Raw genomic sequence first — 27208 nt, forward strand, 5'->3', positions numbered from 1 at the left:
AGTGAATCTGCCCCTCGGCGGGGCAGATGTTTGCTTTCCCCACCGGGGGTGACGCCCGGTTCTCGTTGGCTGGTCCCGGAGCGTTCGCATCAAGGCTTGGTTCCCCCCGCACGCCAACGGAGGGGAAACCCAGGCGGCGACCGACCCGGCGAGGCAGAGCGAGCGGCGTGACACCGGAGCCCGCCCCGTCGGCCGCTCTCAGTCCGTGAACTCGGGCTACGCGGGCAGACGGCATTGACCAGTCGGTGATTTAATGGCTTATCGCGCTCTGACTTTTTTGGTCATCAGCGGCTGCTGTCGATAAAATAATCGGCGTCTCTCGCTCCCCCCCCCGGACCCCCGCCCGCCTCCATCATTCTGCACAACTGTGAAAATTTAAATTAAAAAAAAAAAAAAAAAAAACCCCAAAAACCGCTGCCAAAGAACCCCCCGGCGACGGAAACCCAGCCCGCGAATTGGGATACCCCGCGGCAGACGGGGACCCAACCAAGCCAGGACTCGGCCCGGGCCGGGGGCTGTTCCCAGCCGCAAGGGGTTCATTTGTTTCCAACGGGTTTGATCTGCCATGGAGCCAGATTCAGCCAAACCGGAGCGAGTCCCTCCGCTTCCGCCAGGAACGCGCCGCCCGGTGAGGGGCTGCCGGGTCAAATCCCGCCCGCCTCGCTGCCGAAGCAGAGACGCGGCCCCACCTCCCGATTTCAAGGAGCGGGCGGGCGGATTTTCAACCGGGAGTATTTGGAGAGCTCAATCCGGATTCAAACTGGTGTGGGAGCGTCCACACCCATGCGCCGGGAGGGGGTCCATGAAAGCAATTTGGGAGGCAGCCAGCCAAACTCTGGGGCAGATCAAACCAGGGTGAGAGGGGCCGGGGTGGGGGGATGTAAAGAAATCCACCAATCCACTCCCTCCCCGATTAAATAAATTAAATTAAAATCTCGTTTGCCCCCCCAGCCCCGGCCAGCCAGCCGCCCCCCTCCCCGGCTCCAGCTCCTTCTCCGCGGTTGGATTTTCTCTGTGGATATTTTGTGTGTGTGTGTGGGGGGGGGGGGGTTGTGTCATTTTAAGTTTCTTTTTCATTCCTCTGTGGTTGGGGGGGGTCTTTGTTGTTGTCAATATTTACAGGTTCACAGTATGGTCTGCTCGGAGGGCGGCGCCGGCTCAGCCGTTGGGGGGGGTTGATTCCCATGCCGGCCCCCCCCCCCAAACCCCCTCTAATCCGGGGCTGGCGGGCGGGGGGGCTGGTGTCCGTCCGTGTCTTGATCCTCCCCCCCCCGGTTTTCTCTCCGTCCGGCGCCTGCCGCAGGGGTCCGCATGGTGCAGAGGGAAGCCCGGTTCTCCAGCGGGCTTGGGGGGAGGGGGGTTCTCCCCCGCCCCCCTCCCCGTGCGCCCCGGAGGTCACGGCTGCTGCGGGGTTTGGGGGGCCTGAGTCCCGTTGGACGACACGAGTTTCTTCTCCTTGCAGGAGCCGCGGCGGTGATGCTCCGCGACGTCGGGGTCGGAGCGCCGGGAATTCTGGGCGACGCGGGTGGGGGTGCCCGGGGGGCGGGGCTGCTGCCCGTTCTTCTCGTCTGGGGGGGGGATGCAGAGACAGGGATTGGGAAAGGGGCACCCCTCACTCCCAACCTGCAGCCCCCAGCTTCCCCCCCCCCACACACATACACAGAGATCTGCCAGCCCCCCTCACTCCCGACCCACAGCCCTGGGCTCCCCCGGCTCTGCCAGCCCCCTCACTCCCGACACACAGCCCTGGGCCCCCCCGGCTCTGCCAGCCCCCTCACTCCCAACCCACAGCCCTGGGCTCCCGCCAGCTCTGCCAGCCCCCCTCACTCCCAACCTGTGGCCCTGGGCCTCCCCCCCCCGGCTCTGCCAGCGCCCCTCACTCCTGACCCACGGCCCTGGGCCCCCCCCAGCTCTGCCAGCCCCCCTCACTGCTGACCCACGGCCCTGGGCCCCCCCGGCTCTGCCAGCCCCCTCACTCCCAACCCACAGCCCTGGGCTCCCCCGGCTCTGCCAGCCCCCCGCACTCCCGACCCACAGCCCTGGGCCCCCCGGCTCTGCCAGCCCCCCTCACTCCCACCCCGTGGCCCTGGGCCTCCCCGGCTCTGCCAGCACCCCTCACTCCTGACCCACGGCCCTGGGCCCCCCCCCGGCTCTGCCAGCCCCCCTCACTCCCAACCCGTGGCCCTGGGCCCCCCCGGCTCTGCCCGCACCCCTCACTCCTGACCCACAGTCCTGGCTCCCCCCCGGCTCTGCCAGCCCCCCTCACTGCCGACCCACGGCCCTGAGCCCCCCCCGGCTCTGCCAGCCCCCCTCACTGCTGACCCGTGGCCCCCCCAGAGCAACTCACCGGCGAGCGCCTGCACCGAGGGCTGGTCGTGAGAGCTGAGCAGCTGAGCTTGGATGGTCTCCACCACCCGCTTGAACCGGCGGCTGGGACCTGCGGGAAGGGAGAAGTCAAGTGGGGGGGGCTGAGAGGAGGAGAGGGGTTGTTCCGGGGTGGGGGGACCCCGGCTCCTGGAGTGCAGGGTGCCAGGGCAATGGGTTGTGAGTGGTCGGGGTGGCGAGATGGGGACAGTTTGGGGGAGTGGGGGCTGGGGGCTGGTGGGGGTCCTGGGGGGACGGGGCAGGAGGAAGGGGTCAGTGGGGGTCCCGGGGGCCGGGAGGGTGGGATGGGGACAGTTTGGGGGCACGGAGCTAGTGGGGGGGAAAGGGTTAGTGGGGATCCCGGGGAGGGGGTTGTGGGGGCACGGGATGGGGACAGTTTGGGGCAGTGGGGGTAGGGGGCCGGGGTTGGGGGCAGTGGGTGTCCCGGGGAAGTGGTTGTGAGGGCTCAGTGGGGTGGGATGGGGACAGTTTGGGGCAGTGGGGGCCGGGGCTGGGGGAAGGGGTCAGTGAGGGATCAAGTGGGTGGGATGGGGACAGGTTTGGGGGCAGTGGGGGCGGGGCAGGGGAAAGGGTCAGTGGGGGTCCCGGAGAGTGGTTGTGGTTGTGGGATGGGGGTTTGGGGATGGGGACAGTTTGGGGCAGTGGGGGCGGGGAAGGGGGGGGAAGGGGGCAGGATGGGGACAGTTTGGGGCAGTGAGGGTAGGGGGTCCCTGGGGAAGGGGTCCCGTGGGGGGTGGCGGGGGCAGGATGGGGACAGTTTGGGGCAGTGAGGGTAGGGGGCCGCGGCTGGGGTCAGTGGGGGTCCCGGGGAAGGGGTTGTGGGGGGTGGCGGGGGCAGGATGGGGACAGTTTGGGGCAGGGGCGGGGTGCCCGGGGTCCCACCCACCTGAGAGGAGGGTGAAGCTGACGGAGAACACCCCGCTGTCCTTGGGGGCGGCCCCCCCCTCCGAGGCGCTGATGTCCACCTGGAACCGGACGGGTTTCTGGAAGACGGCCGGGCCGCCCGACGCCCGGTACTCGGCACGGAAGCTGGTCTGGGACAGGACGCTGTGGCTCAGGCTGGGGATCTGGGGGCAGAGGCGGCGGGTCAGGGTCCCTGCGGCCGTGCCCCGGCCCCCCGCAGCCCCGGCCCACCCCCCCCGCCCCCCCGGCCCCCCGCACCGAGAGGAAGGCATGCACGATGTCGGCCTTGACGGAGCTGAGCGGCTTGTCCCGGATGACGGCGAAGATCAACTCCTCCTTCTCCAGCGAGAGGAAATTCCCGAACCAGGACTTCTTCGCCAGCCTGCGGGGAGAGGGGGGTCAGGACAGCCGGGGGGCAGCCGGGGGGCAGGGCTGGGCCGGGGGCAGGAGAGCCGGAGGGGGAGCCAAGAGGTAGGGCTGCATGGGGGGAGGAGAGATTAAGGGAGGGTCAGTGGAGGTTGGGGGTGCTAGGGGGCAGAGACAAGGGGGAGTCGGCAGGTGTCAGGGGGCTTGGTGGGTTTGGGGGGGCAGAGGCAGGGAAGGTTGGGGTTCAGGGTGCAGAGGCGGGGGGGCAGAGGCAGGGGGTTGGGGTGCAGCAGCGGGGGATGGGGGCAGGGCGCAGCGGCGGGGGATGGGGGTCGGGGGCAGAGGCGGGGGCTGGGGGCAGAGGTGGGGGATGGGGCAGGGTGTAGAGGCAGGGGATGGGGGTGGGGGGCAGCGGTGGGGGATGGGGTCAGGGTGCAGGGTGCAGCAGTGGGGGGCAGCCCCCCATACTCACTCTGGCGAAGACTCCGGTGTCAGGCTGGACATCTCCTCGGGGGTGGGGACTGCGGGGGTGAGGGGGGTTAGAGCAGCAGAAACAGCAACCAGTGCCCTGCCCCCGCCCTGCCCCCCACCCTGCCCCACCTGCCACCCCCCCAAACCTCCCCAGCAGGGGGCAGCACCCCCCATCCTCCCTTCTGCCTCCCCCGCGCCCCCCCTCCCCCAAACGGGGGCAGTGCCCCCCCCAGCGCTGGCCCCCTGCTAACCCCCCCTCCCCTGGGATCCTGCCCCCTCCCTGAGCAGGGCCATGCACCCCACTGATTCCTGCCCTCCTGATCCCATTCCTGCCCCCGATCGCTGCCCCCCAGCGTTTGCTCGGCTCCTGGACCACCCCCAGCGCCCCGATCTCCCCCCATCTCATCCTTCCCACTCTGTCCCCGGCCCCTCTAGCCCCCCCGACAGCCTCACCCCCCAATTCCCCAGCCCCCTCCATCCCCGGTGACCCGCCCCCAGCTCCCCCGTCCTGCTCTGCCCTGGCCCCCCAGCCCCCCAATCTCCCCCCATCTCCTCCTCCTCCCTGGGCCCCGCGACCACCCCACCCCCCAATTCCCCAGCCCCCCGCCCCTCACCTTGCAGTTTCCGGCGGTGGAAGCGGGGGGACCCCAGGAAGCTGTTCTTGATGGAGTTGAGGCGGCTCTTCCAGGCCACGCCGGCGCCGCCGGGGCTGGAGGGGGGGGTCCCGCCGGGGGTACCCGAGGGGCTCTCCTTGGGCGTGTGGACGGGGGTGCCCAGCGGGGTGGGGAGGGGGCTGCCCCGGGGGGAGGGGTGGGGGGTGACCTGCGGCACAGAGGCGGGGGGGGGCTTAGTCGGGGGGAAGCGGAAGTGGGGGGCGGGGGGCGGGGAGGCGGGGGGGGCAGCGGGAAGGGGGCCGAGCGCCGGCTCTGGTGCAGCCCGCGCCCCCCGGCCAGGCTGCCCTTGGCCGGCAGCGTCTGGGTCTTGGGGGGCGCGGGGGCTCCGGCGTCGGGGGTGGGGAGGAGAAGACAGGGCTCTGGGGGGGGGGGGAAGGAGGGACAGAGAGACGCCCCCCGGGGGAAAGGGGGGTGGGGGGAGAGCCGTGAGATGGGGTGAGTGTGAGGCGCGACAATGAATCCCAGCCCCCCAACCACCCCTCCCCAGTCCCCGATCTACAGCCCCCCATCGCCCCGCAGCCAGCCCCCTCCCCCAGCCCCCAACTAACCCCCCCCAGCTCCAACCTACGATCCCCCTCGCTCCCCAGCCAGCCCCCCAACAACCACTCCCCAGCCCCCAATCTGTCACCCTCTGTCGACCCCCAGCCAGTCCTGCCCTCCCCCAGTCTCCAATCTATGACCCCCCATAACCCCCCAGCCAGCCCTCCCTCCCCCCAACTACACCTCCCCAGTCCCCGATCTATGAGTCCGTCACCCCCCAGCCAACCCCCCTCCCCAGCCTGCCAAATACCCCTCCCCCATACCTCCAAGCTATAGCCCCTCATCTCCCCCCAGCCAGCCTTCCCTTTCCCTAGCCCCCCAGCTCCCCATCTGCCCAGCCCACACCAACTACCCCCCATCTCCCCGCAGCCACTGCCCCACAATCCCAGCTACTCCTCCCCAGCCGCCTGCCCCATAACCCCCATTAGCTCCAGTCAGTCCCCCAACAACCCACCCCCAGCCAACCCCCATCTACCCCTCCTCCAGTGCCCCCAACCAGCCCCCAATCAACCAGCCCCCCCCGCCCCCCGCCCCCACATCTCGCCTTTCTGCACCGAGGCCAAATGAGGTGGAATGAGACTGCAGCATCTGTCCCCACCCCCCAGCAGCCTCCCAACCCTGCCCCCCATTCCTGCCCCCCAGAGCCCCGTCACCCCCATCCCTGGCCACACCGCAAGCCCCCTCCCCACCCCTGCCCTGTCTCCGGAACACCCCCCACCCTCCCCAGCTCTGCCCCCCAGACTCACCCCGTGGGGCAGCTGCCCTACCCCCCCCCCCGCCAGGGGCCCGTCGACACTCACCCTGGGGCTGCTCAGAGGGCTGGAGGAGAGGCCCGTGGAAGCGCCGCTGACAGAGCGAGACCTGGGGGAGAGGCACAGAGGGGGGGTCAGGGAGAGAGATGGGCCCAGCCCTGGGCTTGGCCCCCCAACCCGCAAGGACAGGATGGGAACTAGGACACACAGAGCTGGGGTGTGTGCGGCCGGCTGGGGACAGCAGGGACACACAGGGAATCCCCTTCAGCAGTATAGGGGCTCTGACACACAGCACAGTCCTTGCAGAGCAGATGGGGGCTGCTCCAAGGGGCATGGCTGGGGTGGGGGGAACGGAGCTGCAGCGCCCCCTAGTGCCAGTATGGGGAAAGGGCGCGTGGACAGTTCCAGCCCCCCAGGTCCGGTGCCCCCCACCCCTCCTCACCTCTGGCTGTGCTGGGCCATCTCGATGGCCCGTCGGGCCGGGACTGGGGAGCCCCCGTCGGTGACGCTCAGAACCTCCATGGATTTCCGCTCCGGCCGCCGCTTCCCGTGCCGGTTCAGCATCGGCGAGTCGACCCGCTTCCGGGGGGGGTCTGCAACGGAGCCGGGGGTGAGCACGGGACGCGGCCCCTCTGGGGCGGGGCGCAGGGGCTGGGTATCCGGGGACTGAGCTGCAGCTGGCTGTGGGGGACGCTCAGGGGCACAGGGTGGGGATGGTTCGGGGGGGGGCGGCACTGGGAGCTATGGAGGCTGGCTCTGGGGGGGAGCATGGATGCGGCTGGCTCTGGGGGGGCGGTGCTGGGGGCACAGGAGCTGGGGGGGTCTGGTTTGGGGATGCGGCTGGCTCGAGGGTGGAGCAGGGTTGCAGCTGGCTCTGGGGGGCAGCAGGGATGCGGCTGGCTCTGGGGGGGCGGCGCCGGGGGCACAGGAGCCGGGGGTCTCACCGATGTCGTTGCGGGGCGGCAGGTCCTCGTCCTCGCAGCTGGGGTACCGCTCCTTGCGATCCAGCAGCAGGTAATAGATCATCTTCTCCTGGTTCTCCCTGGGGAGCCGGGACAAGGGGGGGTCACGGCCATGGGGAGTGGGTCTGGCAACCACCCCCAGCCCATTTTCCTGCCACAGACCCCCTCCCCCAACCCCCCAGATCCCCCGGCCCCCATCTCCTGCCTAACCCCCACCGCTACTGTGGCCCTCCCCCCGGCTCCCCCGTACCCCTCGGTCTGCAGCTCGCACTGCGCCCCCCCCAGCCTCAGTCGCCCCCCCCCTCAGTCCCCCCCCGGCCCGCTCGGTCTGAAACTCGCGCTGCACCCCTCCCCTTGGCCTCTCTCGGCCCCCCCTGGTCCCCCCTGTACCCCTTGGTCTGCAGCTCGCGCTGCGCCCCTCCCCCTGCCTCGCTCACACCCCCCCCCGCGGCCCCCCCGTACCCCTCGGTCTGCAGCTCGTGCTGCAGCTGGGCCTTGTCGCGGAAGCAGCCGAGCGAGTGCATGCTCTCCAGCACGTCGGGGTCCAGCTCGCTCACCGACTGGATGCGCCGGATCGAGACCTTCCGCGGGACCGGCTGCTCCGGCTCCGGCTCGTTCTTCCCCCCCCTGCGGCAGGGACTGGCTCAGCCATCCCCCCCCCCCCACACCGGAGAGCGACCCTGCCGGCGGGGGGCCCCCCTCCCCGGGCGGGATCCCGGCAGTGGGGCTGGGGAAAGCAGGCTGGGAGAGGATGGGGGGGGGGGGGGATCCTGGCCGGGGGTGGGGGGGAATCGCTCTGCAGACGGCAGGTCCTCGGAAGAAACGTTTGTAGGACTTAAACCCACCCCCTGGGGGCACCGGGCTCCATCGAGAGGGGCCGGGATACCGGGGTAGATGGGCCCATGGGTCAATCTGGGGGCCGGGGAGGGGCCGGGATACCAGGGAAGATGGGCCCGGCAGGCAGGGAGGGGCCGGGATACCGGGGTAGATGGGCCCGGGGGTCAATCTGGGGGCCGGAGAGGGGCCAGGATACCAGGGAAGATGGGTCCGGGCAGCAGTGAGGGGCTGGGATACTGGGGTAGATGGGCCCGGGGGTCAATCCGGGGGGCGGGAAGGGGGTGAGACGCCGGGCGGGCCGGGTCGGATACTCACAGGAACCAGGGGTGCTTCTGGATCTGCTCCAGCTACGGGGCGAGAAAACGGCAGCCAAATTAGCGCAACCCTGAACGGCCCCCAAAACTACCCCCCCCCCAGCCAGCGCCCCCCGCTGCCCCCCAGCACCCCCCCAGCCAGCGCCCCTCCCCCGCTGCCCCCAGCGCCCCGGCTGGACTCACGCTGAGCCGTTTGTCCGGCTCCACCTCGATCATGCCGCGCAGGAGGCTCTGGCAGTCGGGGGGGATGAAGTGCGGCATGTGGAAGACCCCCCGCTTCACCTTCTCCAGCAGCTGGCGTAAGTTGTCGTCGTCGAAGGGCAGCGCCCCCTGCGGGCCGACGGGGGAGAGACGCCCTCAGCGGGTGGGGGGGCTCCTCCCCCCCCCCAGAGCCCCACGGGGGCAACCCTGGGGGGGTCCAAGGGTAAGAGGTCTGGGGGATGGGACGCAGGGGGACGGGGGTCCAGGCAGGGCCTGGGTGTTCAGGGGTGGGGGCTCTGGGGTGGGGGTTGGGGGGATGGGGAGTCTGGCTATGGGGGTCCGGGGGGATGGGGGTCCAGACAGGGCCTGGGTGTTCGGGGATGGGGAGTCTGTCTGTCGGGGTACGGGGGGATGGGGGTCCAGTACTGGGTGGACAGGAGGGGCCAGGGGTCCGGGAGGATAGGGGTCGAGGCTGGGAGTTCGGGGGCTCTGGGTGGGGGGCCGGGCGTTCGGGGCACTCACCACCAGCAGGGCGAAGAGGATCACCCCACAGCTCCACATGTCGGCCCGGCGCCCGTCGTATTTCTCGCCCTGCGCGGCACAGACACCGGGTTGGGACCAGGAGGGGGCTCCCCAGGGAGGACCCCAGCCCTCCCCCACCCGGAGCACAGACTCCGCCCCCAGCTCCGCCCCTCCCTGGGGACCAAACCCCCCAACAAGTGGGACCAGAGGATCCCAGGAAGAGGGGAAGGGAAAGGCTGGGAACAGAGGGGGGAAGGGGGAGGGAGGCAGACCCACAGCTTGGCCCCCTCCCTGGGGAAAAGCTCTGCCCCCAGCCCCCCCCTCCTTGAAGGAAAGACCCCGCTGTCCTCCCCCTGCGTCCCCCACCCCCCCAGAGACGAGACCTCCGTCTGTCTGTCCTTCCCCTCCCCCCTCCGTCTGGCCATCCACACCCACCTAGATACGGGGATAGATGGGCCTGTGGGGCTGAGCTGGGGGGCAGGGAGGGGGTAAGACACCGGGGTCAATGGACCGTGGGGCAAGGAGGGAGCAGGATACCGAGGTAGATGGTCCCGTGGGGCTGAGCTGAGGGGCAAGGAGGGGGCAAGACGCCAGGGTCGATGGACCGTGGGGCAGACACATGGGGCAGAGAGGGGGCGGGACACCATCACTTACCTTGATCACCTCGGGACATGCATAGTGGGGAGAACTGGGGGGCCAGCAATGGGGGGAGCAAGAGAGAAAGAGACAGACAGACAGAGGGAGAGACAGAGTGAAAAGGAGGCTCAGTCCCGAGGGGGGTGGCTGAGACACAGAGGCCCCGATCCCCTGCCCCACACCTCCCCATAGACACCCAGCCCCACCCCCAGCCGGGACAGGGAGGGGGGCAGAGTGAGACAGCGTCCCGTCCCCCCCACACACACACACAGACCTTCCTCCCTGCTGACCAGAATCCAGAGGCCCCGGTGGATCTCAGCCCCCCGCCCTGCCAGCCCCCCCCGGTGCCCTGCCCCCCGCCCCGTGGGGCTCACCCACAGCTGGTCTCCAGCAGGCTGTCGCCGACCTGCAGGGACGCCATCCCGAAATCCGCGATGCGGATGTTGTTCTTCTCATCCAGCAGCAGGTTCTCCGGCTTGAGGTCGCGGTGGCTGCAATGGGGGGAAAGGGGTTAGAGACCCCTGGGGGGGCTGAGATCAAAACCAGCCCTGCCCCCATTGCAAACAGGAGTGACTCCGGATTGACTCTGGTGAAGCTGAGATCAGAACCCCGCTCTGCCCCCGTTGCTATCGGGTGTGACTCCAGATTGACCCTGGAGAAGCTGAGATCAGAATCCTGCTCTGCCCCCATTGCAAACAGGAGTGACTCCAGATTGACCCTGGAGAAGCTGAGATCAAAACCTGCCCCTGTCCCCATTGCAAACAGGAGTGACTCCAGATTGACCCTGGGGGGGGGGAGGGCTGAGATCAGAACCTGCCCTGCCCCCAGACCTATCACTCCCAGGCTGCGGGTGTGTGAGGGGAAGGACGAGAGGATAAAAGACCTACTACTGCTCCCTGCTCGGGTAACGCTCCCTGAGCTGGAGTGGGAGAGAACGGGGGGGGGGTTCCTCTGTCCCAGCCCTTGACCCGGGGCAGTAGGGGTGCTGGGGGGCTCACCAGATGGAGTAGCTATGGCAGAAGTCCAGGGCGGAGACGATCTGCCGGAAGAACTTGCGGGCTTCTTTGGGGGTGAGACGCCCCTTCTTCACCAGGTAGTCAAAGAGCTCCCCACCCGAGACGTGCTCCAGCACCAGGTATCTGGGGGGAGCGGATTGAGAGTGGGGCATGGGGGGAGGGGGATCGGGGAGGGGAGTCAGGGGATTGGGGGCCGGAGCAGGAGGAGGGTGGGTTTGGGGGTTAAGTGGGGAGGAGGGAATGGGGGGGGGGAGAGGAAAGTCATGACCTATCAGAGTTCTCCCTTGACATCACTGCTCCCCGCCTACGCCAGCGACCCACTGTGCTCTGCAGGGAGCGAGGGGGCCAGCAGGGGGCACTCTCCCCTGCCAGGTGGGGCAGGCCCCGATGCCCCTGGGGGGCGGTGGGAGGGAGCTGGGCCAGGCTTCACCCCGAGGTGCCCATTTCAGTCTGTCCCCCCCCCCCGCTCCCTGTGTCACATCAGCCCCTTACGTCACAGCCCAACAATGACAAAGGCGGCTTGTGTGTCCGTGTGTGTGTGGGGGGGGGTGCCAGCTGTCACTGCCTGGCATCTAACGCACCCGGCCCCAACACACACACATGGCGCAGGGCTTGTCCCCTCCAGCAAGAGGCAGCAGGGGGATGGACCCCCCCCAACCCTCCACAGAGCCCTGGGACCCGCGCCGCCCCGGGTGTCCCTCGCGGAGAACCCCCCTCTCCCCAGCCTGAGCCATCCGGGCTGCCCCGCTCTAGACCCAGCCTCCAGAAAAGCCAACCTGCCCGTTCCGGAGCGGCGAGCTAGCACATCCAACCAAAGGGCTGCCCCAGGGCTAGATCCACGCACTAGAGCATCGCTTCCGGGGGAAGGGCCATGACAGAACCCTCCCCCCCAAAAAGCGAACACACCCACCGCAGCCTGAGGTTCTAGAAAAACCGAGCCAACCCAGCTGTGGTCTAGAGCCGCAGGAAGCAATACTCTAGAACAGCAGAGCCCACCTCCACTAGAAAATCGCCTCCAATGCTCTAGAACGTCAAGGCAACAAAGATCACCCCCATTCTAGAGCCATGATCTAGACCACCACAGTCAGGAAAAGTGTCATTTCAGAAGTCATCCTCCAGAGCACCACCCACCCATTACAGAGCGATGCTCTAGAACAGCCATGAGGTGTCCTGCCCCCAGTTCTAGATCGGTGGCCTAGAACTGCAGGCGAAGGACGGGCTTATTGCAGAACTGCAGTCTAGAAAAGCAAAGGTGCCCACCGCAGCGCGATGCTCTAGAACAGCAATGCAGGGAGAGGGGCCCTTATTCTAGAGTCGAGCTCTAGAAACCTCACATTCAGGACAACCCCGGACTAGAAAAGCCAGCGGCCCAATTCCAGGGCATCCATCTAGAGCACGGAAACAGCACACCATGCTCCGACGCCATGCCAATCTAGATCACCAACCCGCAGCACCTCTTGTTCTAGAGGTCGTGTTCTAGAACATCCACCCCCCCCCCCTGCATTCCAGAGCAGCCGTCTTTAGAAGTGAAAGCAGCTCTGATTGGCTGGTTCACCATCTCCCTAGCCAATCAAAGCCCTTAGAAGCGCCAGCGCAGATGTCAGGGCTCCGATTGGCTGGCTCACCAGTTCCTCGGCCAATCAAAGCTCCAGGACGGGCTTAAGACAGTGCTAGAACCGCCCCAGCGTAGGAGGCAGCCAGCCTGCCCCCTGCCACGTGCCAACCTAAGCGGGGTCAGGCCGGGTGTGCACCTGGATGGGTGACCTCGCTGGGCTGAGAGTAGTGGGGCACCGGGCCAGGCCGGGGGCTTGGCTGGCTGGGAGGGGCCGGGGGGACAGGCAGGGAGCGTCTATAAATACCTACAAATATTTCTTATTCTCATAGACGTCGTGCAGTTTCAGCACGTGTGGGTGTTCGATCAGCTTCAGGATGGCGATTTCCCGCTCCACCTGCAGGGGGAGACAGAGTGAGCGGGGGGGAGTCGGGGTGGGGGGAAACTGGGGGGGGCACCAGGGTACGTGGGGTGGGGGAAGAAGCATGGTGGGGGGCGCGGGAGAGGAGGGGGGGGCCGCAGGGGCTGTCCAAGCCCGGGTTCCCCTCTCAGCCCCGCTCTCCCCCACTCCCGGGGGTCTGGGCCCGATCGAGGGGGGACTCTCACTCCGGGAAGGGGCCCCTCCCTCCCTCCCTCCAGCCACCCACCTTCATCAGCACCGACTCCGACAGCTTCTCCCGGTTGACGATCTTGATGGCCACCTTCTGCCCGGTGATGCAGTGAATGCCCAGCTTCACCAGCCCTGCGTGGTGGGGAGAGGGGTCAGCGCGGCGCCTCCGGCTGCCTCTGCCCCCTTCCGCCCCCCCCGCAGTGCAGTGCAGCACCCCTAGTGAACCCCATGTGCCACCTGCTGGGGCCCAGTGTCCCCACAGCGCCAGGCGTGGCATGGCCCCCGACTGAGATCACACAGTGAGAAACGGTCCCGGCCCAGGGCAGTTCTCCGTCTACACAGGCAAAGACAGATTCTCTTCGGTTCACACCCAGGGGACGCGAGGTGCAGAGCCCCTCAGCGACCTGCCCACGGCCAGGGTTGGAAGGGAACCCGCATCCCAGCCCGGAACCGACACCACAAACCCAGCCGGCACCCGCGGGAGGCTGAGGGCAAGAATTAGACCTGGCCAGGAGAACAGGAGCTTCCATTAAACATGCACAGATGGAAGGAGACTGGCTGGCTCAGGGGGCAGGGAATGGGGCAGGGGGCCTTTCCCCTCTAGGGGGCGCCAGCTCCCATCTGGCCCCACGGCAGTGGACTGGCTGGCTCAGGGGGCAGGGAATGGGGCCCAGGGCCTCTCCCCTCCTGCCATTGCCTGTTGCAGCTGGGGGTCTGATGTAGGTTGTGTCCTCATCTGGATTTTTAAGTGACACTGACCAGAGATGGAAAATGAAACTGGCCAGGAGGGTCAACCCCCCCCCACCCCCACCTGCCCCCCAACTGCCTCTGTTTGTCTGTCTCCCTTCACCCACCGCTCCTCCATCCAATCCACCCTTCCTTGGCATTGCATCAGCCCGCCACCCTGGCCCCAAACGATCCAACAACCAGCATCCAAGTCAGAGAGCCCAGCCGGGCCAACGCCCTTCCCCAGGTCCCTGCCTGGAGACCCCCCCGGATCCTCCAAACAGCTCAGCTCCCACCCCAAAACGAGCCCGCATGTGTGTGTGTCTGTCCCTGCACGCACCCCATCTCCATCTGTATTTCTCCCTGCGGCTCTGGGCAGGGCAGCCGCCTTCGGCCGGCCCAGTCTGCGGTGCAGTAATCCAGGCCAAAGAGTCCGGCACCTTGGTCAGACTGGAAATACGGGGGAAATTTCTACGGGAGGGCGGTGGGAAGGGGAGATGAATGAGGGACCAGCTTCCCAAGGGCGGCAGGGGATTCTCTAGCCCGGGGCCACTTTTCCACCAAGTCTCTTGGAAGGATCTGCTCTGGTTCAAGCAGGGATTAATCCAGGCCGGGCTACGGGCCGGGCTATACTGCTCAGCAGGGGTCCCTTTGGGTGGTCTCCGCTGGAGCTTGATGCGTTCAAGAAGGGGGTGACAGGACGGAGGGTGACGGGTCGGGGCGGCCTGCAAGGTCCCAGATTCCCAGGCCAGGATTTCTGGGATCATCTGGGCTGAACATAATCGGATGCTCTCCTGGCCAAATGACCTGAGGGGCTGGAGCATGGACCCCCCGGGGAGCCACTCGCCTTGCCCAGGCTCGATCCATGAGCAAACTCTCCAGCGAGGGAGCCGGGAGCCGGGTGGCCCAGGATGCGCGTGTCTTTGATGCCCAAATGGGAAGGATGTGGGGACGGGAGGAGGGAGCGAAAGCTCCCCCACCCCAAGCAGGCCGGGACCCCAGGCGAACCCTCGTCCTTCTCCGCACAAGCCCCGGACCAGCCGAGCCCAGAAGCATGGACCACGGGTCCGTCCGGACGTGGGACCCGCCCGGCCCCACCCGCGGCGTGGCTGAGCGTCTCTCTGTTGTGTTTATCATCACAGTGTATGCCCCACGCCGTCTGTCCCCCTCCACCCCCCACTCCTCGCCCTCCGTCCACCCCCCATGCCCTCCATCCATCCCCCATGCCCCCACACACCCCCATCCCCCTCCATCCACCCTCCCACACTCCATCCCTCCCTCCCACACCCTCCGTACCTCTCAGAATCACAACCCAAGCGGCAGTTCAACAAATGGTACTCCAGTCTGGGCCCCCCATCACACCAGATTCTGAACAGACCCCCCACACCGAGAGGGGGCCCCCGTCACTGCCCAGAGCCCCCGACACAGTGAGAAGCAGCCTCCACCCCTGAGAACTCACCATCTAACTAGACAGAGAGAGGATGGGGAAACTGAGGCAGAGAGCGATTCAGGGACTTATCCACGGTCAGCCATGGAGTCAGCGGCAGAGTCCTGAGCCCACTGCCTTAACCCCAGCCCATCCCCCCTCTTGCTTGCTCCCCCGAGCCAACGCTATCGTCCCTATTTGCCAGAAGGGGAAACCGAGTCAGAGAGCAAGGCAGCAACGTGGGCCCATGGGCAGAGCTGGGATCAGGGCTCAGATCTTCCCAGCTCAGGGCCCAGGAGCCTGCCCACCTTGCGCCGCCTCCTTCCGCTCCACCGCCAGAGTAAACAAAACCATTTCTGTAGGTCCTACACAAACCCAAGTCCCCCCGGCATGGATTCCCACTGTGGGAAGGGCAGAGAGACAGACCTCCACCCCTCGTAGGGGGCCAAGACGGGGAGAGGAGAGTATCTGATCTCCCCCAGCAGATCTCCAGACAGACAGAGGGACAGGCTTTGCTCCGGCCAAAGCGATGATTCAGCAAAGGTGCAGTCCCTCTTGTCCATCTGTCTGTCTGTCCTGTGAGTTTAACCCCTCCAGCTCCCTGGCCCTGGGGGGGGCGGGGGTTGTTTTTATCTCACAGGCCAGTCCCCCCTCTCCCCTCCCCCGGCATCATGCACCTCTTATCCCCCTCCCATACAAGCCCTGCATCAAACGGCTTCCCTCCATCCTCAGGCCTCTCTGTGTCCACACGAGGGGGGGGGGGGCGGGCTGGACTTCAAGAACCCACCCCCTGATCCACATTAGACCCCCCCATGTCAGCTCTGGGCTGCCCCCCGCCAAATATACAGGGCAGCCCCCCTTTCTGTCCCCCCCCCCCCGCCAAACACAGGGTGTGAGCCAAGCAAAGACTGGAGGTTTGCAGCAATTCCTCTCCCCCCCCCCGCCGCCCCCCAAGCGGGGTTTCCTGGTGCTTCCCCCCCCACCCCCCACCACACACACACCCCGTGCCAGGCGGCCGCACGGTTCCCAGTGCCCGGCAATGCAGCAAAGGCAGGGAGCAAAGAATTGCCCCCCCCTGCAACCGCTCAGTGCACAAATATAACCTTCCCCCCCCCACACACCGGGCCAGCAGCATGAGAGAGCAGGGGGAGGGTTTGCCCCATATCCCCGTGACCTCTGGTATTTCTAGCACCCCCCCCCCCGCACAAGGGGATGGGGGGGGGGGTTCTGTGCTGCGGGCTGGGATCTTAACTGCGAGCAGGGCCCCCCACACACTTCGCTCCCTGCAGCAGAATTGCACACACACAACACACACACAGATGCCCTCAGACACACACACGCACAGATACACACACATACACAGAGATACCTTCACACACACACACACACACACACACACAGAGATGTCCGTCCCCCCCCACACACACACACTGCCTAGGGATTTTCCCTCAAGCCCTTGTGCTGACTGCAGAGCCTGGCGTCTGTCCATCCAGCCCCCCCACGCCCAGGTGTGACACTGACCAGCCCCCAGGGCAGAGGTGAAACAGGCCAGCGCCCCTTTCGTGTGCTCCCCCCCCCCCCGGCCAGCCAGGGATCCCCCCCTGTCATTCCTAGGGCCAGCCTCAGCCCCCCAACCCACAGAGCTCCCGGGAAATTGACTCCCAGCCCCCTCCCTCCCCCTCCAGCCCTACCCATGAAAGGTACCGCCTCACCCCAGACCCCATGGCTCCATTGACCCCCAACCCTCCAAAACCCACAGCTCCACTGACCCCTCCCACCTCAGAACCCCCAACCCCACCCACTGCTGACTGCCAACTCGCCCAGCTCCATCCATGGGGGGATCCCATCACCCCCCCCCCCCACACACACATTTGTCCTCTGACCGGGCTGGGAAGGAATTCTGCTGGGGCCTTTGCACCGCACCCATCACCCTGGCATCTGGGCGGGTGAGCTAGATTGGGAAGTGTGTGTGTGTGGGGGGGGGGGGGGGGGATGGAATATCTTCTGGAGTCCAACCCCTGGCGTCCGGGCGGGGATCTAACCCAGGAGATGGGGGGCTTGGCAGCTATTGGGGTCCATCACCCCAGCCTCGGGGCAGGGGCTCTACCCCAGGAACGCAGGGACTTGGGGGGGGGCAGTGCCCCAGACTCACCCGTCTGGCCTTTGCCCAGGGTCTTCTCCAGCCGGTAGGGCCCCACGTACTGGGCGTGCTGCGCCGGCGGGCAGGGGGGCTGCCCCCCAGGCTCCTTGCCGCCGGACATGATGGCCCGACCCCCTTTGTTTGCCACCTCCCCCCCCCCCCGCCTCGATTCCCCTCTCTGGACAGGAACAATAGACGGAGGCCCGGGTCCCTCAGCCCCGCATGCTGGCGGGTTTGGGGGGGCCGGGGGGAGGGGAGGAGGGATCGGGGAAGGGGGGGCCGGGGGGGCCGTGCTGGGAGGGAGGAAGGGGGCGGGGGGGGGGCGGGAGGCCGGGGGGAGGCTCACAGCCCGGGGAGCAGCATGACGGAGGGGCCCTTCCCCCCTTCCAGCCAGGGATGCTGCGGCGGCTGCTAAAGGATGCGCTCCCCTTCCTCCCCCCCCAGCCGCCTCCTCCTCCTCCCCCCCGCCCCCTGCATCAGCATCCGGGCACCGGGTGACAGCCACCGGCGGGGTGAACCCTTCCCGCCGCGCGGGGGGGCGGCCCCTCCCCGCGGGGGGGGGCACAAAGGAGGGAGGGGGGGACGCAGACGGAGAGGATGGAGCCGGTGGGGTGGGGAGGGGCTGGCGCTGTGCGGTTGTCATTGTGCCTGGGCGATCGGGCGGGGAGCTGCGGCTGCGGGGGTCCGGCTGGGCGATTGTGCGGCTGTGGTTGTGTGCGTGTGTGATTGTGGTGTTTGTGTGATTGTGTGTGTGTGATTGCGGCTGTGACTGTGCGATTGTCGTGAGGCTGTGATTGTGTGGCTGTGAGTGTGTGATTGCGGCTGTGATTGTGTTATTGTCATGCGGCTGTGATTGGGTGACTGTGAGTGTGTGATTGCGGCTGTGATTGTGTTATTGTTCTCTTCATGTGATTGTGGCTGTGATTGTGTTATTGTCGTGTGGCTGTGATTGTGTGATTGCAGCTGTGATTGTGATGTGTGTGATCGTGTGATTGTGCTGTGTGTATCTGGGACTGTGATTGTCATGTGTGTAATAGCGGCTGTGATTGTATGGTTGTGTAATTGTGTCATTCTTGTGTGTGTAATGGGGTCTGTGATTGTATGACTGTAACTGTGTGATTGTGTCTGTGATTGTGTGGTTGTCATGTGCGGAATTGTGGCTTTGATTGTATGATTGTGGCTATGATGGTGTAATTGAGTGATTTTATGGCTGGAATTGTATGGTGTGATTGTGGCTGTGATTGTTGTGCAATTGCAATATTGTGTAACTGATTGTGTGTGTAATTGTGCATATGTAATTGTGGGTGATTGTGATTGTGTGTGCAGCTGTGTATAGGTGTGACAGAGTGTGAGATCAGTGATGTGTGTATGTGTTGCGTGTGGGACTGATTTAAGCGCAGGTGATTTAGTGTGTGACAGATACAGATTGCCTGTGTGTGATTGTGTGCGTGACAAGTTGCGTGTCTGAGAGAGAGGCTATGACAAAGAGAAATGTGGTGTGTGATTGTGTGTTACAGGGAGAGTGTGACAGAGACAGTGAATGTCAGTGTGTGTGTCCCCATCTCTGCGGCCCCCTGCTGGAGGGGATGACACCGTGGGGTGTGTGTGGGTGTCTGTGTGTTCGTTCCAGCCATGGAACAGCCCCGCTCACTCCCCAGCATGGTCCCACTGCCCAGCACCCCCTGCCCCTCATGCGACCCCCCCCCCCCCCCACCCCAACCCTCCCCCTAGTTCAAAGGGGAGAAAATTCCCACTTCCTGCCCCCGTCTCCCTCACTGCCCACCAGGGGACCCTCTGCGGGTGAGACACCCCCTGGCCTAGGCACCCTCAATCATCGCATCCCATTCCTCGCCCCCCCCGGAGCCAGCCAGTCCCCCACCCACCCTGGGGCCGGAGGGGAGCCGGCGCCCCCTAGAGGGGAAAGGCCCCGTGCCCCAGTCCCCGCCCCCCGGAGCCAGCCTGGCGCCCTGACGTGCCCTATTCCGGCAGCCTCTCTCTGTGAGACTCTCAGGGGAAGAGGAGACGTCAAAAGTTGGACGGCGGGTGGGGCTGGCGGGATGTGTGCGAGCATGGAGCAAGGGGTGTGGAGGGGGGGGAAGGAGGGACAGATGGATGGGGAGGAGGTGTGGACGCGCCTGAGCTGGCCTGGCTGCCCGTGAGCTGAGCCAGCGTGGGCTGCCGAGCGGCTGCCGGCGCACCTGGGGCTCTGCCGTTCAGCCGGGGGCGCCCCAGGGCCCTCCTGTCCCTTGGAGAATCTCCACCGCTCTGCATCTCTCAGCAGGGGCTTCGGAGGAAGGCGAAAGAGCCCCCCCGGGGGGGCAGATGGAGAGAATCTGCCCCCTACCCCCGCCAGCTTTGTTCCCAAGCTCGATTAGTTGGAGACTGGCCAAGCGCTGAAACGCAAGCTACGGCGTCCCCGCCCTGATGTGTGAATGTGACCCTCCGGGCAGTTCACACCCCTCCCAGCCACGGCTCCGGTTCCCGCAGACTCAGGCAGCTTCAGTTCCACTGCGGCCCCCTTTTCCGATTCTTTTCTTTCTGAACTGAAGGCCGAGATTCGGGATGGGAGCCGCCCCGTGACCCCAGTCATTGCGTCTTTGTTCGCCTCTGGCCCCCTAACTTCCTAACCCCCAGGCCACTTTGTCTGCAAGTCGGCACTGGGGGTCGCGGTCACGATCTAGGATTGTTTCCAACACCGGGCCGGTGCCAGCACCGGTTCTGGTGCAGCAGGCGCTGTTGGCATGGGGCGGGGAGGAAGGGGAGGCTCGGGGGAAGCCAGCTGGCATTCGGAAAGGGACGTGACCCGGACTGGCCCCATCCCTTTGTTGGCTCCTTCTTGGGGCCGAACAGGTGTTTTGTTCCCCCTGGGGGGAGGAGAGATTGAGGCTCTGTCTTGCCCCCCACCCTATATCCCTGGCAGTCCCCTGAACCCTTCCCTCTGCAAACCTCCCCTGGATCCGCTGCCAAATACCCCCCTCCATGGGCCCCGGCTGCCTAATCCTGCCCCACCGGATCCCCCTGCCCAATTCCCTCCCCCCACTGCAGCCTCTCCAGTCTCTCCCCCCGCTATTCCTCTCCCCGGATATGCCACCCAATCCCCCCGCCCCCCGCAGCTGCTCCAGTTTCCCCCTGCCCTGGATCCCCATGTTCAGAGCTACGCCCCGACTTTTAAACAGTCCCTTGGAGGAACCGGTCAGCGTGGTAGACCCTCACTCTTCCCCCTGCCCTGCCTGCCTCCAAGACTGAGCCCTGGGCTCCAGACCCCCTGCTTCACCCCAGGATCTCTGCCTAGCGGGGCCAGCCAAGCCAGACACCCGGGGCAACCCGGCACACCCTGCAGGACCCCCGGCCCCCAGCTGGCGTTTGCAGGGCGGCCTAGCAGCGCTCCGCAGACACGGCAGGTTTATTAGCGGCCTGGGCGCAGTGTGGAGAGCCCTGAGGTTCGCATGGAGATGCAAAGTTATGATATTATCTGTCCTGGCCCAGCCAGCGCCCTCGTCCTCAGCCAGGGCCCTGTCCTGGTGTCTCTCTGTCTGTCCTGAGGGCCAGCCCACGTGTCTCCCCAACAGCCGGCTCTCACCCCAGCCCCCTCTGGGTCCATCATCCCCTGCGAAGCCCTGTGGAGTTCACGGGCCAGAGTCCCCTCGTTAGCGGTTAATTGCCCAGTCCTGAGTTGCCCTGTTATCTCTCCAGACCCTCCATTGCTCTGGGTCAGGCCTTTCACGCCCTGTTCATCCCACCCCAGCCGCCCCGGGACCCCACGCCTCCGGCTGTAACCCTCCCTCGCCCACTGGGCAGTGATGCAGAGTCTGGGGGGAAATCGAGGCACAATAGGAACGATCAATGTATGATGGAAAATTCCCACTTCGTCATCCCCCCTGCCCCTGGGACGGCCCCCCCAATCCCCCTTGGGAACCCCCATGCCCTACTCTCACCCAACTCCCCCTGGCAGCCCCCTCAACCCCCCACCCGACTCCCCCCACATCCCCCCAGATCTCCCCACCCCCGAATCCCCTCTGGCAACCCCCCTCAACCCCCTGCCCAACTCCCCCAATCCCCCTAGATCTCCCTAGCCCCTCAACACCCCCCAAATCCCCCCGGCAACCCCCCACCCGACCCCCCCAGATCCCCCAACCTCCCCCAGATCTCCCCACCCCCCCGACTCCCCCCAACACCCCCAACTTCCCCCTGGCAACCCCCATCAACCCCCTGCCCAACTCCCCCCAGATCTCCCCCAATCCCCCTAGATCTCCCTAGCCCCTCAACACCCCCCAAATCCCCCCGGCAACCCCCTTCAAATCCCCCCACCCCCTAGTTCTCCCCAGCCCCCCCAAATCCCCCCGGCAGCCCCCCACCCGACTCCCCCAGCTCCCCTAGAACTCCCCATCACCCCCAGCCCCGCCGCCACCCATCCGCCTCCGGATCCCCCATTCTCCCCTCCCCCCAGCAGGGGTCGCACCCTCGCTTCTCCCACCCTCGCCGCTACGGGACCCGCCCCCTTTTCCAAACGTCACGTCCGGCCAAGATGGCGGCGCCCAGCAGGGCGTGGCCTGGGCGCGGAGAGCGCGTGCGGTAGGCGGTGAGCGGCGCTGGGGGACGCGCGCGGCGCGGGGGGAGGGGGGAAGATTGGGGGGGGGCACCGATCCCACGCCCCGCCCCCCGCGGCCTGGTGCCCCGACTCCCCCGCGCAGCGCCTGGTAACGCCAGCGACCCTCCGGGCAGCGCGCCTGGGTTCTCTGCCCGGCAGCCGGCCCTGGGCGGGGAGCCAGGACGCCTGGGTTCTCTGCCCGGCAGGGGGGTCTAGTGGTTAGAGCGGGGCGAGGAGGCAGGACGCCTGGGTTCTCTGCCCGGCAGCGGGGTGGGGGAGGCAGGACGCCTGGGTTCTCTGCCCGGCAGGGGGGAGGGATGTCTAGTGGTTAGAGCGGGGTGGGGGAGGCAGGACGCCTGGGTTCTCTGCCCGGCAGGGGGGAGGGATGTCTAGTGGTTAGAGTGGGGTGGGGGAGGCAGGACGCCTGGGTTCTCTGCGCGGCTCAGCGCCAGCCCGGCCCGTCTGTGTGCCTGTCTCTGCAGGGCTCCGTCGCTGAGGAGGGCTCGTGCCCCGCACGGCCCCGCCCCGGCCCGGCCATGGCTGAAGGCGGGAATCAGCCGCCCCGGGAGCCCCCCGCGAACCTGCAGGGGCTGCTGCAGATGGCCATCACCGCCGGCCACGCCGAGCCCGGCCCGCTGGAGCCCATGTCTGACGAGGTGCGAGGCCGAGCGAGCGGCGGGGCAGGCGGCCGGGAATCCTGGGTTCTCCCAGCTCGGGGGGAGGGGCTGGTGGTTAGAAGGGGAGGTGTGTGGGGAGGGGGGCTGGGAGCCTGGTGGGTTCTCCCCAGTTCTGGTGGGAGGGCGGGAGTCTGGTGGTTAGAAGGGGAGGTGTGTGTATATGTGTGTTGTGGGGGGGGGCTGGGAGCCAGGACTCCTGGGTTCTCCCCAGTTCTGGGGTGGGGGTCTGGTGGTTAGAAGGGGAGGTGCGTGTGGGTGTGGGGGGCTGGGAGCCAGGACTCCTGGGTTCTCTCCCCCCCTCGCTCTGGGAAGGTTGGGGTGGGGCGGGGCAGGGTGCTGACCCCCCTCTCTCCCTGCCCCCAGCGGCGGCAGTGGCTGCAGGAGGCCATGGCCCAGGCGTTCAGGGGGCAGGTGGAGGAGGTGGAGCAGATGAAGGAGTGCCTGCGGGTGCTGGAGGCCCTGTCCCCCGCAGGGGACGGCGGGGAGACCTCGGAGCCGGCCGAGGGGGACCCCTCCCACCAGGCCCACGCCCTGGAGCTGCTGGCCGAGCTCTGCGAGAACCTGGACAACGCTGCAGGTGGGTGGGGGGGGAGTTGATTCAAGGTGGACACTTGAGGAGCCCTGGGGGCGGGGAGGAATCTGGGAGGGGGGCAATGGGCCATGGGGGTTCTAGGGAAAGTGACGAAGGGAAGGCACTGGGAGGAGGAGAGGGGCGGGAGGCAGGACAGGAGGGGGTGGGGATAGAGGGTTGTCTTGGGGCTGCTGGGGTGCAGTGGGATGGGAACGGGGGTGCCCGTGGCCTGGGAAGTGGGGGATTTTTCTGGGGGGGGGAGGCTGTTGCGGGTCCTGAGATGTGGGGGTGGAATGTCATGGTACCAGGGCTGTCCCCGAAGGAGTCCCCCGAATGGGGGTTGGGGCCCCCCATATTGGGGGCTCCATCTTCCATGGTGGCCCAGCCCTCTGAACATGGGGTGCAGGAGCTGCCCCTGAGGGGAGTGAACCATGTAACTGGGCCTGGGGGGCAGGGGTGGGGGAGCCCCCTTTGGGGGGTGTCTCTGGGGCACACTTGCAGTCATATCACCCCTCCCTCCCTCCATCCCCCAGATTTCTGCAAGCTGGACGGGATGCGGCTGTTGGCCCATCGCTACCTAGAGCACCCGGCCCCGGAGCTGCGCTGGCGCGCCGCCCACCTGGTGGGCACCTGCTCCCAGAACGTGCCCAAGGTGCAGGAGCAGGCGCTGGCGCTGGGCTGCATGCGCAAGCTGCTGCGCCTGCTGGACCACGACAGCGCTGACGCGGTGCGCGTCAAGGCGCTCTTCGCCATCTCCTGTGAGTCCCGCGGGGGGAGGGGAATGGGGCCCGGGGCCTGTCCTCTCTAGGGGGCGCTGGCTCCTCGCCAGCCTTTGGGTGGGGTATGGGGCCCAGGGTCTGTCCCCTCTAGGGGGTACTGGCTCCACAGCCATAGAGATTACTGGTAGCAGAGAGGCTGGGGGGGGCGGAGCCTCGCTCCTCTCTGCCCCCGGAGGCCGGGGGTGGCATTGCAGTGCGGGGAGGCGCCCTGCGTGTTGCCCCGGCTGAGGCTCTGTCTGCCCCTCTCCCCGCCGTCAGGCCTGGTGCGCGCCCAGGAGGCTGGGCTGCAGCAGTTCCTGCGCCTGGACGGCTTCTCGGTGCTGATGCGCGCCATGCAGAGCCCCGTGCAGAAGCTGAAGGTCAAATCCGCTTTCCTGCTGCAGAACCTGCTGCTGGACCACCCCGAGCACAAAGGTGAATGGATCCTGGGGGGTGCTGCCCTCTGCCCCCCCCCCCCGCCCGCACCGCTGCCCCCTCCCAGCTCCACCCTGTCTGCCCAGCCAAGTGCTTGGGGGTATCAACCTCTGTCCCCCACCCAGCCATGCCCCAGCTCCACAGCCAGGTGCTAGGGGATGCCGCCCTCTGCCCCCTAACCAGCCACGCCCTGTCTTCCTGGCTGGCGCTGCAGGGTGTTGCCCCGTCTGCCCTACCGGGTGCTGGGGAGTGCCACACTCTGTCCTGCATGCCTCCTTGCTGTGCCTCGTCTCCTACCCAACCTGGCATGGGGGGGGCACCATCCTCCGTCCCCCCGGCCACGTGCCGTCCCCCTGACTCGCTGCTTTCCATCTCCAGAGACTCTGTGCTCCATGGGCATGGTGCAGCAGCTGGTGGCTCTGGTCCGCACTGAACACAGCCCCTTCCACGAGCACGTCCTGGGGGCCCTCTGCAGGTGAGATGAGAGTGGAAGGGGGGGGCTAGGACTCCTGGGTTCTCTCTCTGGCTCTGGGAGGGCAGTGGGGTTTGGTGGGTGGGAGTGATGGGCTGAGGGGGACGTTGGTCTGTGCTGAGAATGACCCCGCCCTCGTTTGCCTCCCTTTTCTAGCCTGGTGACGGATTTCCCCCCGGGGGTACGGGCGTGCCAGGAGCCGCAGCTGGCGCTGGAAGAGCTACTGAGGGAGCGGTGCCAGCTGCTGCAGCAGCAGGAAGAGTTCCAGGTGGGGATCTTCCGGGTCAGAACCATCTGCCTGGCATCCAGGGGCACCGCCCTCCGGCCCTGCTGCCTCGCACTAGGGGGTGCTGCTCTCTGTCTGTCTCCCCCAGCCACCCCCCATCTCCCCGGCTGTGCGCTAGGGGGCACTGCCCTCTGCCCATCCCCACTGCCTGGTGCTATGGGGCACCACCCTCTATTCCGCCTCGCCAACACCCTGTGCCCCACCTAGCACTGGGGGCGCTGCCCTCCATATGCCATCCGGTAACTTTCCCCGCTGTCCCCTGTGTTTGTGGCTGAGCTGGTTTCTCCAGCCCAGCTGTTAGAGAATCTCTGCTCCACCCTGTAATTAGAACCCGCAGCTCGTTAATTAAACTAACGGCCTAATGTGTACATGGGGGACAGACCAGTCCTCGCTAATTACTGCCCCAGCCTTGTCTGTCTCCTGCCCATGCATGATTTCAACTGGACTGTGGGGAACTTCCCAGCAGCAGTGCCAGGACTGGACCCTCCTTCTGGACTCCCAGCACAGCACCCCCTAGTGCTAGGGCAAGCACCCCTTACTAGCCCCCCGCCTTGCAACACCCCGCTGGGTCCCCCAGCCATGCTGTGACACCCCAACCCTGCTTAGTTGGGACCCTTGCTGGCAGGAGGTGGTCCAGCTGCATCAGCAGCCTCTCTGCTGCCCCCCAGCTGTGTGTGGGGCGGGGAGGCTGGCCCTGCTCACCCCCACATCTTGTGTCCCTCTAGGAGGAGCTGGAGTTTTGCGAACGGCTCCAGCGCGTCTGCTTCCAGATGCCCCCCGAGGACAGTAGCATGGATCGGTGACTGGCCCTGGCGCCCCCACCCGATTGGTGACTTGGCCTGGCGCCCCCTGCGCCCATCAGTGACTCCACCCCGGACCCTGTGCAGGCCAGAGCCCCTCGCTGAGACAACCTGGGGTCCTTGTTCCAGCCCCTGTGGCTGCCGCATCTTGTTCCCCTAATGAGGGTGCTGGGTGGGGGGCTGGCTCAGGCTGGAGCTGGGGCTGTTTGACTGGACCTCTGTGTTTCCTGGTCATGGATTCCAGCTGCCCCCCCCAGATGCACCCTCTGCCCCCCAGACGCACCCTCCACCAACCTGCCTTGTCTTGGAGTCTGAAAATCAACCCCTCCATCATCCCCCACCTCCCAGCATACCCCCCAGTCGCCCCCACTTCCTCACAATCCTCCACTCATGGACCCAGGATCAACCCCCTTACACACGGCTGTCCATCGTCTGGGCCCCCAGATTTTCCCCTCTTTCTCTCCCCCTCGGACATCTCCCTCCCCCCAATTTTTGGGGGGAGGAGGGGGGGCTGATGCCAGCCTGCACGCCCCCCCTGCAGGCGACAGAGTAGTATCGCGGACGGGCAAGGCCCCATCTTTTTCCAGTCTGGATTTGGTCAATCTCACTTTTGTTTTAAGGGGGGAAAGAGACATGATTTTTCCAAGCACCCCACCCCCTTCAAAGTCCCCCCTCCCCCCCGGCTCTACAAATCATTCCCTACCTGCATGGAGCTGAAAGCGATCAGCCTTGGAAACAGCACCTGGTCGCAGTGCTCACCTGTGGGGGGGGTGATACCTTCATCACCACCTTCCATCCCAGCTCGTAGGCAGGGGCGGTGGACGGAGAACAGGTTTGGGCCCCGCAGGGCGCTGGGCTGACTGCGGGGGAGTGGAGTCTGCAGGGCGGGGGCTCTGATCTTGGGGGGTGTGGTAGTAGCAGGGGAAGCCCCCCACACCGTCCCAGGATCAGTTCTGACCCAGACTTTTTGGAGAGGTAGCTTCTTCCTGGCCATTTCTGTGTGTGTCGTGCATCTTTTCCATGTAGCGGGGAAAGGGGCTGGAGCCATCCTGGAGAGAAAGGCTCTTGGCTGGATGAGAACCAGGAGCCTCCTGGACCCAGTTTGTTCTGTGGAGATCCCTTGAGACACGCACACACACCCATTTGCTTTGTCAGGGCAAATCCAGGCGGGGAGGAGTTCATCAGACAACACTTCCTGCTTCCAGTGAGGCCCATGGGGGTACCACTGGGGGGGGGGGGGGACTGGCTGGCTCAGGGGGGTAGGGAATGGGGCACAGGCTCTGTCTCGGGGCACTGTTGGGCTTGGGAGACCAGCGGCTAGGTGCTGTGTCCAGTCCTGTCACGCGTTTCCCGTGGCGGGTTGAAGGGGCAGGGTGTGGGGCTGAGCTCAGGGGGTGCTGCGTGGGCGTCCCCACACCCCCTCCTGCTCTGCCTGTTCCTCTGTTCTTGTTGCCGATGGTTTTCTAATAAAGGTTCAGCGTTGGGTGGATCCTTTTCTGTCTTCTGGGGGGTGCTGCAGGCACGGCACCGCTGGGGGGGGGAGTGTCATGGGGGAAGCTGGGACCTAGGCAAAGGGATGGGGTTTGGG

At 66.5% G+C, this 27208-nt stretch overlaps 2 protein-coding genes across 7 annotated transcripts; one reads left to right on the forward strand and one right to left on the reverse strand.

Annotated features, from left to right (window-relative positions):
- Positions 1 to 234: 234 nt before the first annotated feature.
- BRSK1 (BR serine/threonine kinase 1) lies at positions 235 to 17464 on the reverse strand. 3 transcript variants are annotated; one of them, XM_067552058.1, is made up of 19 exons: positions 17046 to 17464; positions 12779 to 12873; positions 12443 to 12528; positions 10562 to 10702; positions 9970 to 10054; positions 9582 to 9615; positions 8928 to 8996; positions 8388 to 8534; positions 8206 to 8237; positions 7516 to 7680; positions 7036 to 7133; positions 6534 to 6684; positions 6140 to 6200; positions 4740 to 4947; positions 4127 to 4175; positions 3547 to 3670; positions 3272 to 3452; positions 2348 to 2437; positions 235 to 1568 (listed from the first exon to the last, which is right to left on the reverse strand). In XM_067552058.1, exons 1-19 carry the CDS (start codon positions 17152 to 17154, stop codon positions 1061 to 1063), a joined length of 2433 nt encoding a protein of 810 aa, XP_067408159.1. In that variant the 5' UTR covers positions 17155 to 17464; the 3' UTR covers positions 235 to 1060. The 3 variants fall into 3 exon arrangements, with proteins under 3 accessions (XP_067408159.1, XP_067408160.1, XP_067408161.1); XM_067552060.1 differs by having other exon boundaries at positions 1256 to 1568; positions 9938 to 10054; positions 17046 to 17463; XM_067552059.1 differs by lacking the exons at positions 4127 to 4175; positions 4740 to 4947 and having other exon boundaries at positions 3547 to 3765.
- HSPBP1 (HSPA (Hsp70) binding protein 1) lies at positions 16810 to 26269 on the forward strand. 4 transcript variants are annotated; one of them, XM_067552079.1, is made up of 8 exons: positions 16810 to 16839; positions 22104 to 22277; positions 22662 to 22875; positions 23403 to 23627; positions 23907 to 24062; positions 24441 to 24537; positions 24691 to 24802; positions 25546 to 26269. In XM_067552079.1, exons 2-8 carry the CDS (start codon positions 22158 to 22160, stop codon positions 25621 to 25623), a joined length of 1002 nt encoding a protein of 333 aa, XP_067408180.1. In that variant the 5' UTR covers positions 16810 to 16839; positions 22104 to 22157; the 3' UTR covers positions 25624 to 26269. The 4 variants fall into 4 exon arrangements, with proteins under 4 accessions (XP_067408180.1, XP_067408177.1, XP_067408179.1 ...); XM_067552076.1 differs by lacking the exon at positions 16810 to 16839 and adding an exon at positions 21556 to 21612; XM_067552078.1 differs by lacking the exon at positions 16810 to 16839 and adding an exon at positions 21592 to 21605.
- Positions 26270 to 27208: the final 939 nt, after the last annotated feature.

Source organism: Emydura macquarii, unplaced genomic scaffold, assembly GCF_026122565.2.
Source record: "Emydura macquarii macquarii isolate MOO-44397 ecotype Brisbane River unplaced genomic scaffold, CSIRO-AGI_Emac_v2 contig_1386, whole genome shotgun sequence".
NCBI lineage: Eukaryota > Metazoa > Chordata > Testudines > Chelidae > Emydura > Emydura macquarii.